This window comes from Oncorhynchus keta, chromosome 32 (assembly GCF_023373465.1).
Source record: "Oncorhynchus keta strain PuntledgeMale-10-30-2019 chromosome 32, Oket_V2, whole genome shotgun sequence".
In the NCBI taxonomy this organism is placed as follows: domain Eukaryota; kingdom Metazoa; phylum Chordata; class Actinopteri; order Salmoniformes; family Salmonidae; genus Oncorhynchus; species Oncorhynchus keta.
This window is the reverse complement of record NC_068452.1, coordinates 13033275-13049710: the sequence shown is the minus strand read 5'-3', so window position 1 is coordinate 13049710 and position 16436 is coordinate 13033275. Positions and strand designations below refer to the sequence as shown.

At 39.5% G+C, this 16436-nt stretch overlaps 2 protein-coding genes and 1 pseudogene across 2 annotated transcripts in view; all 3 read right to left on the bottom strand.

Annotated features, from left to right (window-relative positions):
* LOC118365129 (zinc finger protein 501-like) overlaps positions 1-16436 on the bottom strand; it is a 309516-nt gene that overhangs the window by 25538 nt on the left and 267542 nt on the right. The gene's annotated exons all lie outside the window — the stretch shown is intronic.
* On the bottom strand, positions 10082-15701 carry LOC118365104 (zinc finger protein 180-like). Its single transcript, XM_035747056.2, has 2 exons — positions 15096-15701; positions 10082-12148 (listed from the first exon to the last, which is right to left on the bottom strand). The coding sequence occupies exons 1-2, from the start codon at positions 15466-15468 to the stop codon at positions 11190-11192; spliced, it is 1332 nt and encodes a 443-aa protein (XP_035602949.1). The 5' UTR covers positions 15469-15701; the 3' UTR covers positions 10082-11189.
* Positions 10082-16436, bottom strand: part of LOC118365138 (zinc finger protein ZFP2-like) — an 81975-nt pseudogene continuing 75620 nt past the window's right edge.

Below are 16436 nucleotides of genomic sequence, written 5' to 3'. Positions count from 1 at the left end.
TAATCAAATTAAAATCACTAAACTGAAAAAACTCCACAAAGAAAAATGATTTAACACCTATGGTCATAGGAAAAAAGACTTAAAGCAGCATACCCTTAGTTAAAAGAAATGCCCTCTCCTTCTTCACAGTGGTCCAAATTACAAATATGGCTAAGAACTACACTGCTCAAAAAAATAAAGGGAACACTAAAATAACACATCCTAGATCTGAATGAATGCAATATTCTTATTAAATACTTTTTTCTTTACATAGTTGAATGTGTTGACAACAAAATCACACAAAAATGATCAATGGAAATAAAATGTATCAACCCATGGAGGTCTGGATTTGGAGTCACACTCAAAATTAAAGTGGAAAACCACACTACAGGCTGATCCAACTTTGATGTAATGTCCTTAAAAAAGTCCAAATGAGGCTCAGTAGTGTGTGTGGCCTCCACGTGCCTGTATGACCTCTCTACAATGCCTGGGCATGCTCCTGATGAGGTGGCAGATGGTCTCCTGAGGGATCTCCTCCCAGACCTGGATTAAAGCATCCGTCAACTCCTGGACAGTCTGTGGTGCAACGTGGCGTTGGTGGATGGAGCGAGACATGATGTGCTCAATTGGATTGAGGTGTGGGGAACGGGCGGGCCAGTCCATAGCATCAATGCCTTCCTCTTGCAGGAACTGCGGACACACTCCAGCCACATGAGGTCTAGCATTGTCTTGCATTAGGAGCAACCCAGGGCCTACCGCACCAGCATATGGTCTCACAAGGGGTCTGAGAATCTCATCTCGGTACCTAATGGCAGTCAGGCTACCTCTGGCGAGGACATGGAGGGCTGTGCGGCCCCCCAAAGAAATGCCACCCCACACCATGACTTAGCCACCGCCAAACCGGTCATGCTGGAGGATGTTGCAGGCAGCAGAATGTTCTCCACGGCATCTCCAGACTCTGTCACGTCTGTCACATGTGCTCAGTGTGAACCTGCTTTTATCTGTGAAGGGCACAGGGCGCCAGTGGCAAATTTGCCAATCTTGTTGTTCTCTGGCAAATGCCAAACGTCCTGCACGGTGTTGGGCTGTAAGCACAACCCCCACCTGTGGACGTCGGGCCCTCATACCACCCTCATGGAGTCTGTTTCTGACCGTTTGAGCAGACACATGCACATTTGTGGCCTGCTGGAGGTAATTTTGCAGGGCTCTGGCAGTGCTCCTCCTGCTCCTCCTTGCACAAAGACGGAGGTAGCGGTCCTGCTGCTGGGTTGTTGCCCTCCTCCGGCCTCCTCCACGTCTCCAGATATACTGGCCTGTCTCCTGGTAGCGCCTCCATGCTCTGGACACTACGTTGACAGACACAGCAAACCTTGCCACAGCTCGCATTGATGTGCCATCCTGGATGAGCTGCACTACCTGAGCCACTTGTGTGGGTTGTAGATTCCGTCTCATGCTACCACTAGAGTGAAAGCACCGCCAGCATTCAAAAGTGACCAAAACATCAGCCAGGAAGCATAGGAACTGAGAAGTGGTCTGTGGTCACCACCTGCAGAACCACTCCTTTATTGGGGGTGTCTTGCTAATTGCCTATAATTTCCACCTGTTGTCTATTCCATTTGCACAACAGCATGTGAAATGTATTGTCAATTAGTGTTGCTTCCTAAGTGGACAGTTTGATTTCACAGAAGTGTGATTGACTTGGAGTTACATTGTGTTTAAGTGTTCCCTTTATTTTTTTGAGCAGTGTATGTTATTTATTTTTAGGAATGTAGTGAAGTAAATGTTGTCAAAAAAAAGAGTAAAATTATAGATACAGATACCCCAAAACAACTACTTCAGAAGTACTTGAAAGTACTTTTACTTAAGTGCTTTACACTACTGTTACTGTAATTTAATTATGCCAATGTGTTTTCATTAATTGAAAACCCTTAATCTATTTTATGAGAATTTGTAAGATTCTTGTTTGCATAAAATAGACCAGCCATTTCAATAATAGGTAACAGAATGTATTCTCGGAGCGCGCTCCCACGTTCCCACGAGCAACAGTTTATATACAAATAACATGACGTCATTTCATTTCTTAACAGAATCCCCTCCTCTCGACCGGGACAAAGTGAGGTGAAAAGTTCATTCTAACTTACTAACACACTCCCAGGTAACTTTTGACCCCTCAACATTATCGATCACCACTTAGCTGACAGTTCTAATGAACAGAAAACCTAGGAATGCACTCACTGTCTTATATTAAACACCCCAGAGCTCAGTTTCGTCGGTTCAACCATAGGTTAACGACCTTGTCTGTTTACACAGTCCACTTCTTTCTTCCTATTTGGAATGGTGTTCATTAACTTTAATTACTCCTTGTCCGTGTCTCACAATCCCTTCTTATGAACTCATATTGTTAAGCAGATATAATAAAACAGTATAAGTATAAGTTTAATTAGTTACAGTTCCATGTAAAATGATTTGTTCAGTCATTTAATCATAATTTTACGAACAACTACTGGTACTGTGTTACAGCTGCTCTTATTTTTGTGTGATTTTGTTGTCAGCACATTCAACTATGTAAAGAAAAAAGTATTTAATAAGAATATTTCATTCATTCAGATCTAGGATGTGTTATTTTAGTGTTCCCTTAATTTTTTTGAGCAGTGTACTTTTTAATCAATACATTTCCCCAGACACCCAAAAGTACTCGTTACATATAGAATGCTTAGCAGGACAGGAAAATGGTCCAATTCAGCACTTATCAAGAGAACATCCCTGGTCATCCCTACTGCCTCTGATCTGGAGGACTCACTAAACAGAGAACATCCATGGTCATCCCTACTGCCTCTGATCTGGAGGACTCACTAAACAGAGGACATCCCTGTTTGTCCCTACTGCCTCTGGTCTGACGGACTCACTAAACAGAGAACATCCCTGGTCATCCCTACTGCCTCTGATCTGACGGACTCACTAAACGCAAATGCTTCATTTATAAATTATATTATGAGTGTTGAAGTGTGCCCCTGGCTATCCGTAAATAAAAAAACTAGAAAATGGTGCCGTCTGGCTTGCTTAATATAAGGAATTTGAAATGATTCATACTTTTACTTTTGATATTTAAGTATATTTAAAACCTAATACTTTTAGACTTTTACTCAAGTAGTATTTTGCTGGCTACCTTTCTATTAACCTCTTGAAACTATGGGGGCGCTATTTCATTATTGGATTAAAAAACGTGCCCGTTTTAAGCACAATATTTTGTCACAAAAAGATGCTCGACTATGCATATAATTGACAGCTTTGGAAAGAAAAAACTCTGACGTTTCCAAAACTGCAAAGACATTATCTGTGAGTGCCCCAGAACTGATGCTACAGGCGAAACCAAGATGAAACTTCAAACAGGAAATGAGCAGGATTTTTGAGGCTCTGTTTGCCAATGTCTCCTTATATGGCTGTGAATGCGCCAGGAATGAGCCTGCCCTTTCTATCGGTTCTCCAAGGTGTCGGCAGCATTGTGACGTATTTGTAGGCATATCATTGAAAGATTGGCCATAAGAGACTACATTTACCAGGTGTCCGCCCGGTGTCCTTTGTTGAAATTGCTGCGTAATCTACAAGCTGCACGCAGTCATCCAGTGATTGAGAGGAGAGAGGAGGCTTCCACGAACGATATATCATGAAGAGATATGTGAAAAACACCTTGAGGATTGATTCTAAACAACGTTTGCCATGTTTCAGTCGATATTATGGAGTTAATTTGGAAAAAAGTTTGGCGTTATGATGACTGAATTTTCGTTTTTGTTTTTGGTAGCCAAACATGACGCAGAAAACAGAGCGATTTCTCCTGCACAGATAATCTTTCAGGAAAAACTGAACATTTGCTATCTAACTGAGAGTCTCCTCATTGAAAACATCCAAAGTTCTTCAAAGGTAAATTATTTTGTTTGAATGGTTTTCTGGTTTTTGTGAAAATGTTGCCTGCTGAATGCTAATGCTAAATGCTACGCTAGCCTGCAATAGCTATCAATACTGTTACACAAATGCTTGTTTTGCTATGGTTGAGAAGCATATTTTTGAAAATCTGAGATGACAGTGTTTTTAACAAAAGGCTAAGTTTGAGAGCTAGCATATTGATTTCATTTCATTTGCGATTTTCATAAATAGTTAACGTTGCGTTATGGTAATGGGCTTTTAGGCTGTAGTCACGATCCCGGATCCGGGATGGCTCGATTGGGTACTTTTTCCACCACTGATCGTGAGTCTAATCTGGCCTACTTCAACATGGTCAGCCTCATTATGAGTCTAATCTGATCTCCTTTAACATGGTCAGGCTCATTATGAGTCTAATCTGGTCTCCTTCAACATGGTCAGCCTCATTATGAGTCTAATCTGGTCTCCTTCAACATGGTCAGCCTCATTTTGAGTCTCATCCTGTATCCTTCAACATGGTGATCCTCATTATGAGTCTAATCTGGTCTCCTTCAACATGGTCAGCCTCATTATGAGTCTAATCTGCCTCCTTCAACATGGTGAGCCTCATTATGAACCTCATTAATTGTCTAATGAAAAAGAAAACCCACACACTGATCAGTATCAATCAGCCTTTTGTTTTCTTTCAAATTATTAACTAATGATTAACACACAAGTTCTCAGATGTGTGAGTGCTTTACCCATTTCTAACAGTATCATTTCAAATGGAGAAAACATCTCAGCAAAATGGAAACTGTGGGAGGATTAGCCAATCCTGTTTCAGTATCGAAATTACAAACCACATGAACAAGTGCATTGGACATGTCTATGAAGCCAATACGAATCCATTATGTCTGCATTGGTTTGTTTTCCATGTGAGTGTTTAGTGCACACGGTACTGTTTCGTTTTTTGTTCATTCACTTTATTGTTTTGTATTTCAGTGTTCAGTTCGTTTCATTAAAGATTACATCATGAACACTTACCACGCTGCGCTTTAGTCCGATCCTTACTCCTCCTCAGACGAAGAGGAGGAAATCCGTTACAGCTGACTGGAGGGGAAACGCATTTGAGGATCATATTTTATTTTCAGACAAAGCTTATTTTAAATGGATTTAATTAAATAATACTATTACATTGAGACATACAAAGACAGGAATGTGTTGATTCATTAGTGCGAATAACAAATGTTTACTACAGCACATTTAAGGCATTTAAGTTTCATTCAGTCAATCTAATCTAAATAAGTAGCTAGCTACTGTTGGTATATACTGCTCCTACATGGTGTAACAATACATCATGTAGATGTATATAATTAACAGACTAGTGTTGGGGAATAATCAGAATTAGTTGGTAACATAGGTAAGATGTTTAATATTCATCATATGTTTGTAAGTTACTTCTCATCAGAATGTTTATTTTTGTATAATACTGTGGCCGGGTTTGCAGTCATCTGTTCTCTGTCAAGACTAAGTTACTTGGGCCGGAGAGAGGGGAGAGGTCAAGCGTGTATCTCTTGGCTCCACAATGTCTGTGTGCCAGTCAATGTGTCTCTGTGATCTTGTCAAGATAGGATGGATTTGATATATGCCTGTTGATATGAGGATTTGTTTAGGTTCTGAGTTTGAGAAAAGACATAGTTTAGGAGACAAAGCTGAACGATAAATTATGGCCAATGCTGTCTGGCTATGTGTGTCTTTGCTATAAAGGATCTCAGTTGCAATGTGTAAGGGACTCTCAGAGAATTCATTTGTAGACAATTGATCTGAGAGTCACAGGGTTGTGATGGAGCTCATATAATTAAAGATGGACTTTGTGATAAACTCTGACTTGTGTGTGGTTTGCTCTCATGATTTGGTAAATACAGGAAATTTCCACGACATTTGGCGACGAGGAGGGGATGTGAATCTTCACTCGGTGACCGTTCCTGACGATTTAGGTAAATAAATCGTGCAAGAAGGATCCCCTAAACTTGGGATCTTAAGGAAACCACACTTCGGGAACGAAGCAGATGGACCAACCTTTGATCTGAGAGGAAGCGAGCCGAGTGGATACCACATCTCAAACTGAGTTTTTTTTAAGAAAAAGGTGAGCGAACCACACACAGATTTGAAGTCGAGTTTTTAAATTATGCCTGTTACGTATATACTCTGAGCGTGAATTCCTTTGTAAGGAAGGCACCTTGGCGGCGTAAGCAGGGCCGAGTCAGGGGAGAGTAATCTGAGGGTTTGTGGACTCAAAAGATACTCTGCCACTGTCCGGTTGCGAGTGACCAAGAGCCGTCCTGACACTGAATTGATCACAGTGGGGATTTGGTGCGGTCTGAGGGGCCAAAGGGACTGTGTATTCTAGGTGAAAACACGGCATTTGGTGAAGCCGTATTGGAAGAAGCACCTCATTCTGTGCGTCTGTGTGATTGTCTAAGTGACCCTCAGAGGTGGTGAATTCCAATTATTTTAAATGTGCTAGCCAGGTATGCCCTGGGTTAGTCTGTGAGAGTATTTGGTTATGGGATCACTAGGTAATAGTTGTCGGACCGTTCTGTGTGAGCGGGGTAGGGTTGACTCTGTGTGGGCAAACCTTTTTATGTTCTGATGTTCTGTGTGGACGTCTGACCAGTTCTGTGTGAACATCTGACCAATCCTGTGTGGGTGATCCTTAAAGTTCTGTGTGAGTACCTAAGATTTCTTAACTTTTATATGGATTCTGTGAATTATTTGAAATTATGATAAATTCTATGTGTGTATAATCAATTACTAGAGATTTGTATAAAGTAATGCTGAGAATGATTAGATACAATTTAAACCCATACGTAGAATGTATGCACACATGACTGTAAGTCGCTTAGGATAAAAGCGTCTGCTAAATGGCATATATTATTATTATTATTATTAAACCACCCATTCGTAGACGTACGTAGGTTTTGAGTTGGTATCTTAAATGGATAATTTGATAAAGATGAGGTTTTAAGCACTATTAAAAATAATCTACAAAATCTGAGAAATTGAGCTCTAGACACTGATTAGAGTGTGTCCACTTTTGGTTATCTTACCCTAACGATGTAACTATAAAACACATATTGGATTATCTCCGTCTGGGTGAAACATTTGAAATTTAACTGCCCTTAAAACCTGTTAGGGATGATGTGAATTTTCACAGCTTTTTGTTAAAAATCGCGCAACATTTCAACGTCCTGCTACTCATGCCAGGAATAATGTATATGCATATGATAAGTATGTGTGTATAGAAAACACTCTGAAGTCTCTAAAACTGGTTAAATCATGTCTGTGGCTATAACAGAACGTATTTAGAATGTAAAAATCCCAGGGAAAACTGTTCACCAAAAACACAAAAATAATATTCATCCGCCAGTCAATGTATTGTCTATGGTGATAGAAAATAGATGAGGTTCCGTTTACAATGCCTACAGCTTCCACACGATGTCGGCAGTACTGGCATTTCATTGCTGGTTTATCCTTGGTGGGATGACGTATAGGCACTTCCTGTCTTGGGGTGCACCGAGGAAGTTATGAAAGTGAAAAAAATGGACGATGATTTCAAGACTTGCTGCTATCGAATACAGATCGCCCCGTGATCAATTTGATCGATTATTAACGTTTATTAATATCTAAAGTTGGTTTACAAAAGTAGTTTCAAGTGATTTGTAACAGTTTATAGGCAACTTTTTTAATTTTAAAAAGTGATGTTGCGTCTTGTAAAGGTGAATTTTCCTGGATCAGACCGCCCTTCATAAATGGACATTTTGGGTATACAATGACGGATTTAATCGGGAAAAAGACCCAATTGTGATGTTTATGGGACATATAGGAGTGCCAACAAAGAAGCTCGTCAAAGGTAATGAATGTTTTATATTTTATTTCTGCGTTTTGTGTAGCGCCGGCTACCGCTAAATCTTTTGATTAGGTCTCGTTCAGGTATTTCGGGGGGTGCATGCTATCAGATAATAGCTTCTCATGCTTTCGCCGAAAAGCATTTTACAAATCTGACATGTTGGCTAGGTTCACAACGAGTGTAGCTTTAATTGAGTACCTTGCATGTAATAATAAATAATATATGCCATTTAGCAGACGCTTTTATCCAAAGCGACTTACAGTCATGTGTGTTTTAATGAAAGTTTGAGTTTTATCGAGTACTATTTGAATTTGGCGCTACGCATTTCCCCAGGCTATTGGCTAGGTGAGACGCTAGCGTCTCAGTGGCCGTAAGAAAAACCTTAGTTAAACTGTCTTTAAAAAGAGAGAAAGCAGAGAGAGATTTACTACTGGTGGTGGACCACCAAAACAACACAACACTGATGAACTGAGTGACTTCCTGTCTGGAATAATAGAGCAGCAGCAACCTCTGGATGGTATACCGGATGATGACCAACCTCTGGATGGTATACCAGATGATGACCAACCTCTGGATGGTATACCAGATGACCATTTGGACAGTTCAGATGAAGAACTGAGCACAAATGGTACATATACAAACTCACTGTGTACTGGCTCTTATAACCAAAGACAGTAAATTGGTAGACCATATTACTGTATAGTAACTATCAGTAGACCATATTACTGTGTAGTAACTATCAGTAGACCATATTACTGTGTAGTAACTATTAGACCATGTTACTGAGTAGTAACTATTAGACCATGTTACTGAGTAGTAACTATTAGACCATGTTACTGTGTAGTAACTATTAGTAGACAATGTTACTGTGTAGTAACTATTAGTAAACCATGTTACTGTGTAGTAACTATTAGTAGACCATGTTACTATGTAGTAACTATTAGTACCATATTACTACGTAGTAACTAAGGAGTAACTATTAGACCATATTACTATGTAGTGACTATTAGTAGACCATGTTACTGTGTAGTAACTATTAGTAGACCATGTTTCTCATCCTAATATTCACTGTCACCAAGTAGTTGTCCACTATGTTGTCCTCTCTGAGACTGAGACCAATGAAGAGTTGAGGGAAATCCTTCAATCCTGAGTTGCACCTTTCCAACAGGCAACAATGTTTGAGAACTCTCAATGAGGAGTGCATCCACCCTGAACATTCATGGAAAACCAGTTGTTATGGTTACGATACTCCTCAGCATCAGGAGTTGATGGTAAACCAGTTGTTATGGTTACGGTACTCCTCAGCATCAGGACTTGATGGGAACATGACATCCATCTAACCAGCCAATCACTTCTGGGAACTGTCCATATTCAGATAATTGCACTTTACAGTTGGCTTGACCAGCAGCATCAGGAGACTTGATGTAAAGACTCCTCGGTTCACAAATGGCCCTGCAGACTGAACAATTAAACACACAGTTGCTTCATTGGAACCACACAAATCACCAGTTTCACAATGAAAGATTCCAGATGCCTAAAACCTCAGTGATCAGAAGTTGGAGAGAATTGGGTGAAGGCCTTCCTCTTTGAGACAGAGAGGAAAGTCTAGGCTCAAGCAGAGATATCTCCAATGCATTTTCTTTGTACATAGGAAAGCGGTCTCAAAGTAATGTAATGGATGACTCCTATCCACCAGTACTGGTCTGACCTCTGTAGTGCATGTTGGTCTTCATTTAGACATTCCACATAGTCCAGGCTCCCTCACAAACAGCACAAGTTAAACCTGCCTCTTTCAAAGATTCATTTAAGCTTCCATTTAGTCCTAAAGTAGCTCTAATCTGCCCTCTTGCAATCGGCTTTGTTTAGTCCAGAACAGACTAAATCTACCACTATTTAAAGAGAAGTCTGTGCAAGTCGCTTTGAGATAAGACAGCTCAAACAAGCATTTTAGTCTGGGACTAAGCTTAAGATTAGCTGGGAAACCAGCCCTGAATGTTTTATATAATATGACTAAATGTGTTTGTGTTGCAGGGGCAGTCAAGAAATGGAACTGCAAGGCCACAGGACATGACATAATCAGAGCTGTGGGAGACCACCTCAAACCTCTGGTAGAGCCGGGGTGGTGTTTACCACTTCACCACACCTTCAGCAGGCTGGAAAAGTGGGATTGATCCATTTGTTTGCTTCTGTTTTCAGTAATTGAATCCTTTGACGTATTGTTGATTTCAACATTTTCCATCTTCAACAAATGCACTGAATTTATACTGTTTTTCATACTAAGATGGCACAAGAGTCTGTTGATTGGTTCCATTTATTTTGCAATATGTTCAAACCAAGCGTTAATTAAACAGCACATTTCACAGAAAAAAAAACAAATGAAATAAAAAACATACACAGCAAACAGAACAACAACTGAAAGACTAATGCACATTTCAAGGAAATGCCTTTGATTAGCAAGAACTGGATGCTACAACCCAAAATATAAGCTTGTTTTACTACATTATTTGTTGTTAGATTCCCCAGCAAGAAAACCATAAACCTCACTTAAATAGAAGAGGGAACTAACAAAGTCACTGACAACAAAACCTAAACAGGTGGGGTATTCTAAAAGATATTCTAAAAGAAGGGCAACAACGTCAATATAATTATACCCAAAAATTGTCAGTTGATTACATAAATAATTATGATTACTAAATGTTACATGAATTGTAAATATGAAATATCAAACCCAAATGTACACCCCTTTGTTAATATGTATTGTATGCATAATATAGAACATAAAGTAATATGTATAAATCACTGATATCGATTTGGGGGGAAATCAGGATGTACATGATGTTGAAACGAACACAACTAAACAAAACACCTGGAAATGGGAGATATCTTTTACCTCACTGGTTAGAGGACAACCTGCAGAAGACAGTCAGCTACATTTTGGAGTGATGCATTTAAATTTAGAGGTCGCTAAACAAAGGAATGCAACACTTATTTGTCATCACTCATCGATATCATGTCAAAATCAATTGTGCAGAGAGGATGTTAAAACTAACAGCTCAAAAGCCACACAGAATCTGGGAATAATGTGTACATCACTGTTTAGAGGACAACTTGTAGAAAACAGCTAGCTACATTTTGAAGTGTTGCATTTTGATTCAAGTGGGTCACCAACATGGTAAGTGTAACACTACTCTTTTTGTGTTAGTCACTTTTTGTTAAATCACATAAATAGTACTCTTTCAATTCAGAGCGTGGATTTTTCCAAGGCTAATATCCATATCACGCTGAAATCAATTCAATGGGGCAAACGTTCAGGGTTATACATTGTGAAATTCCTTAAAATACTAACAACATCAAAACATTCTACATTGTGACATTAATTCATTGATTTCACAAAATAACTCCTTCATGTATGCATTGTCTGATGTTTGATCAGAGATCTTTTATCAGAGTACCTTTTGTCACACTGATCACAGCTATATAGTTTCTCTCCTGTGTGTGTTCTCTGGTGTGATGTCAGCTGCCCAGATCTACCAAAACTCTTCCCACATTGACCACATCTATACGGTTTCTCTCCTGTGTGTGTTCTCTGGTGTAGAGTCAGATGGCTAGATTGACCAAAACACTTCCCACATTGGCCACAGCTGTAAGGTTTCTCTCCTGTGTGTGTTCTCTGGTGTAGAGTCAGATGGCTAGATTGACCAAAACTCTTCCCACATTGACCACAGCTATAAGATTTCTCTCCTGTGTGTGTTCTCTGGTGCACTGTCAGCTCTCCAGATCGACCAAAACTCTTCCCACATTGATCACAGCTATACGGTTTCTCTCCTGTGTGTGTTCTCTGGTGCACTGTCAGCTCTCCAGATCGACAAAAACTCTTCCCACATTGACCACAGCGATAAGGTTTCTCTCCTGTGTGTGTTCTCTGGTGTAGAGTCAGAGAGCGAGATGTTGTAAAACTCTTCCCACATTGACCACAGCTGTAAGGTTTTTCTCCTGTGTGTGTTCTCTGGTGTTGCGTCAGATGGCAAGATTGACCGAAACTCTTCCCACATTGGCCACAGCTGTAAGGTTTCTCTCCTGTGTGTGTTCTCTGGTGTTGCGTCAGATGGCCAGATTGACCAAAACTCTTCCCACATTGACCACAGCTATAAGATTTCTCTCCTGTGTGTGTTCTCTGATGAATTTTAATACCTGATGAGGTGAATCTCTTCCCACAGTCAGAGCAGCAGTGAGTTCTCTTCCCTGTTGATCTCTGCAAGTGTTTATTGAGTTGTTCTGATCCGGAGAGACTCTTCTCTGCCTCTTCAGCATCATGAGGTTGTTGAGGCTCCCCAGAGGATCCACAATAGTTAAGTATCGCTCCTGTGTGAACAACAAAGTCAGACAGATGATTAAAGGCCCACAACAGCGGTAATCCACTGTAAAAGGTGATGCCAACAGCGAAGCCATGATGTTGTACAACAATTGCCATCTGTAATGAATGTTACAATTATTTGACAATTGTCTTAAAATGAGCAAGAAAAGTCATATTTTGTCTTGTTTTCACATTAGTAGTAACATCGAATGATTGTAGGCTAGAAATTGAATTATGTGTAATTATTGAAGAACCGCGTTAATGACAGCATCCATTTGGGTGTTGTCGATAAAGTTACGATTATTTTTTACGAAAATAATTATTTCACATAACAATAGAAAAATCTATATACAGTGTGTGCAAATGGAGTAAGGAGGTAAGGCAATAAAAAGGCCATAGTAGCAAAGTAATTACAAATTAACACTGGAGTGAGATATGCAAGTAGAAATACTGGTGTGCAAAAGAGCAAAAAAAGTAAATAAAAACATGGGGATGGGGCAGGCAGTTGGATAGGCTATTTACAGATGGGCTGTGTACAGCTGCAGCTATCGGTAAACTGCTCAGATAGCTGATGCTTAAAGTTAGTGAGGGAGATATAAGTCTCCAACTTCAGCAATTTTTGCAATTCGTTCCAGTCATTGGCAGCAGAAAACTGGACGGAAAGACGGCCAAAGTAGGTGTTGACTTTGGGGATGACCAGTGAGATATACAGTCTAACCAGACACATCAGAATATGTGGACAACAACAAATACCTAAGTCAGAATCGTCCAGAGTAATGACTCCAGTCAGGCGGCAGGTGCAGATCGGTTGAAGAGCATTTCATTCTACTAGCGTTTAAGACCAGTTGGTGGCCACAGAAGGAGTTTGGTATTGCATTGAATGGCATTGAAGCTTGTTTGGAGATTTGTTAACACTATGTCCAAAGAAGGGCCAGATGTATACAGAATGGTGTCGTCTGCGTAGAGGTGGATCAATGAATAACCCACAGTAAAAGCAACATCAAGTATTTGATACACTATCCAGAAAAATCACACTGTATGATTTTTAAGTAAATAATTAGCATTTTATGGCATGACATAAGTATTTGATCACCTACCAAACCAGTAAGAATTCCGGCTCTCACAGACCTGTTCGTTTTTCTTTAAGAAGTCCTCCTGTTCTCGACTCATTACCTGTATTAACTGCACCTGTTTGAACTCGTTACCCGTATAAAAGACACCTGTCCACACACTCAATCAAACAGACTCCAACCTCTCCACAATGGCCAAGACCAGAGAGCTGTGTTAAGGACATCAGGGATAAAATTGTAGACCTGCACAAGGCTGGGATGGGCTACAGGACAATAGGCAAGCAGCTCGGTGAGAAGACAACAACTGTTGGCGCAATTATTAGAAAATGGAAGAAGTTCAAGATGAGATTATATTTATTTATCAGGATATTTTATACATACAGGCTGCAATGTTAGCATTTTTTAGCTTTATGTAGCTTATTAAAAAGAAAGTTAGCAACGGCAATAAAAATGTTTCTTTATCATTTTCATTTAAATAGAATGTAGATTAACCAGAGAATGATGTTGCGATAAAGACTATAATAATTATCATTACTATTATAAATTAAATGAAACTGTTCCAATGAAATGTGAATATGAAAATCATAACTGGCACCAGATCAGTAGAAATGGTCAGATAACTTGGCACCAAATGGAAAAGGTTGCTGACTGCTGGTGTAGCCTATTACCAGAAACTATAGGAGCATAATGACTTCTGGTGTAGCCTATTACCAGAAACTATAGGAGCATAATGACTGCTGGTGTAGCCTATTACCAGAAACTATAGGAGCATAATGACTACTGGTGTAGCCTATTACCAGAAACTATAGGAGCATAATGACTGCTGGTGTAGCCTATTACCAGAAACTATAGGAGCATAATGACTGCTGGTGTAGCCTATTACCAGAAACTATAGGAGCATAATGACTACTGGTGTAGCCTATTACCAGAAACTATAGGAGCATAATGACTACTGGTGTAGCCTATTACCAGAAACTATAGGAGCATAACAACTGCTGGTGTAGTCTATTACCAGAAACTATAGGAGCATAACATCAGAATTGACAAAGGCCAGCAGCAGCGGGAGGAGTAGGCGAAGGAAGAGTTTTTTTCTGATGGTTAGGCTATCTTGATCTCTGGCTCCCAAGTCATTTGTGTGTCTTAATTATTTAATCAAACAGTGTGCTTAAAGCATCAGACCAGTTCAGTACATATAGTTGATTTAATTAAAACACATGGGGTGTGTCTATATATGGAAAAATAAACGTTATAACATTTCTACCAATCTGTTTGTAGAAAGAAAAGACGACTCTTGGTTGACCCATGATTTTTTTTAGTTGGGGCCCTAGCGCATTCATTAAGTTCAGACCGCTTCCCCTTTTACACATTTTGTTACGTTACTTATTCTAAATTCGATTTTTTTTAAAGAATTAAATGAAAATGTTAAATGTTTTAGTAATGCTTGAGACTCAATTAAACCAATGAATTATGTTGAGGATACAGTGTTTGTTTACATTTACTGATAAACATTGGAGTAAAAAAAACTTATATTTTGGGTTCTGATGGGGTACGACAGTTGAATTAAGCTCATGAGGCATTTATAAGTGACTTCTTCAAGAAACAATGGGTACATATCATTAATGTATAAGTCCCAAAATGGATGTAACAACTGCTGAATGCCCCTTTAAAAGTACATATTGGGCTAATCTAATAGGAGAAATTGAGGACTACAGTATTTCAGGCATTGTCATTAGATGCATTTGATCAATTGTTGACGTTTTGTTGATGGTCCACTCTTGATGTTCTACACGTTACAGTGTAGCTTCAGCCATTCCTACAGAACAACATTAAAGTGTAGAACCTCTTTACTGCATATTGGTTCAACGACTGCAGAGACGGTACTTACTGGTGTGAAACAGATCTCCAACGTCCTCTTCTTCCTCTTTCAACGTGACAGTCATCTCCCCCTCCTCCTTCACTCCAAAAACTGCATCCTCCTCTTTCTCATCCTCCTCTTCTTTTACTGTAACATCTTCCTCCTCTTCTTTTACTGTAACATCTTCCTCCTCTTTCACTCTGAACGCGTCTTCCTCTTCTTTCACTCTAACGTTTTTCTCTTCTTCTTTCACTGTAACAGCCTCACCCCCTAATTCTTGTTTAACTGTGACATCCTCCTCTTCCTTCTCCTCTTTCACAACAATGTTCAGCCACAGACCCGCTTTCTCCGTCCAGCAGACCTCCTCTTCTTGAACAGGAGGAGAGTAGTTGAGTGAACTCATGGTCGGGGATGCTAGCTATCATTAGCGTCTAGGCTAGTGCTAACTAAACCAGCCAGCTACTATAGCTGACTAATACAAAATAACGTAATATTAAATTAAATAGGTTAACAAGTTTAGACACAGAAGTGTGTCGAAAACACAGTAGCTAATATACACCGAAAGCGTATAAATAGCTTGAATCTTTCGGCTATGTTGGTTAGCAAGCTACGGATGTGGTTGACGAGCTGTTTATGAAGAACCGTCCACTAGATTATACGTCACGCTGGCAGCGTCGCCTGAAAAACGCACATCGCCGCCTGCTGACTGGAGGGGAAACGCAGTTGAGGATCATATTTTTATTTTCAGACAAAGATTATTTTAAATGGATTTAATTAAATAATACTATTATATTGACACATACAAAGACCTGAATGTGTTGATTGATTAGTGCAAATAAAAAGACGTTTACTACAGAACATTTAAGGCAGTTTCATTTAATTAGTCATACTAAACCTAAATAAGTAGCTAGCTAATGTAGGTCTACACTGCTCCTACAAGGTGTAACAATACATCATGTAGATGTATATAATGAACAGACTAGGTCTAAACTGCTGCCGCATTTGAACAAGTTCTTATTTACAACTGCGACCTGGCCAAGATAAAGCAAAGCAGTGTGACAAAAACAACAACACAGAGTTACACATGAACAAACATTTAGTCAATAACACAATAGAAGATCGATAATATATTTTGATGTTTAGAAATATTGTGAAACACGATCATTCCACTGTTAATGTAGATATTATGGACATTTTATTAAATCAAACGTTTTACCATTGGGACACTTGATGTAATTAAATCAAACTTTTACCATTGGGAAGCTTGATGTAATTAATTCATTATTATTTTCGGATATAAAGACTACGCTGTATCAACAAAAAACGGATTGCAACTTGCAAAAACATCTGGGAAGAAAATTACAGACGGAG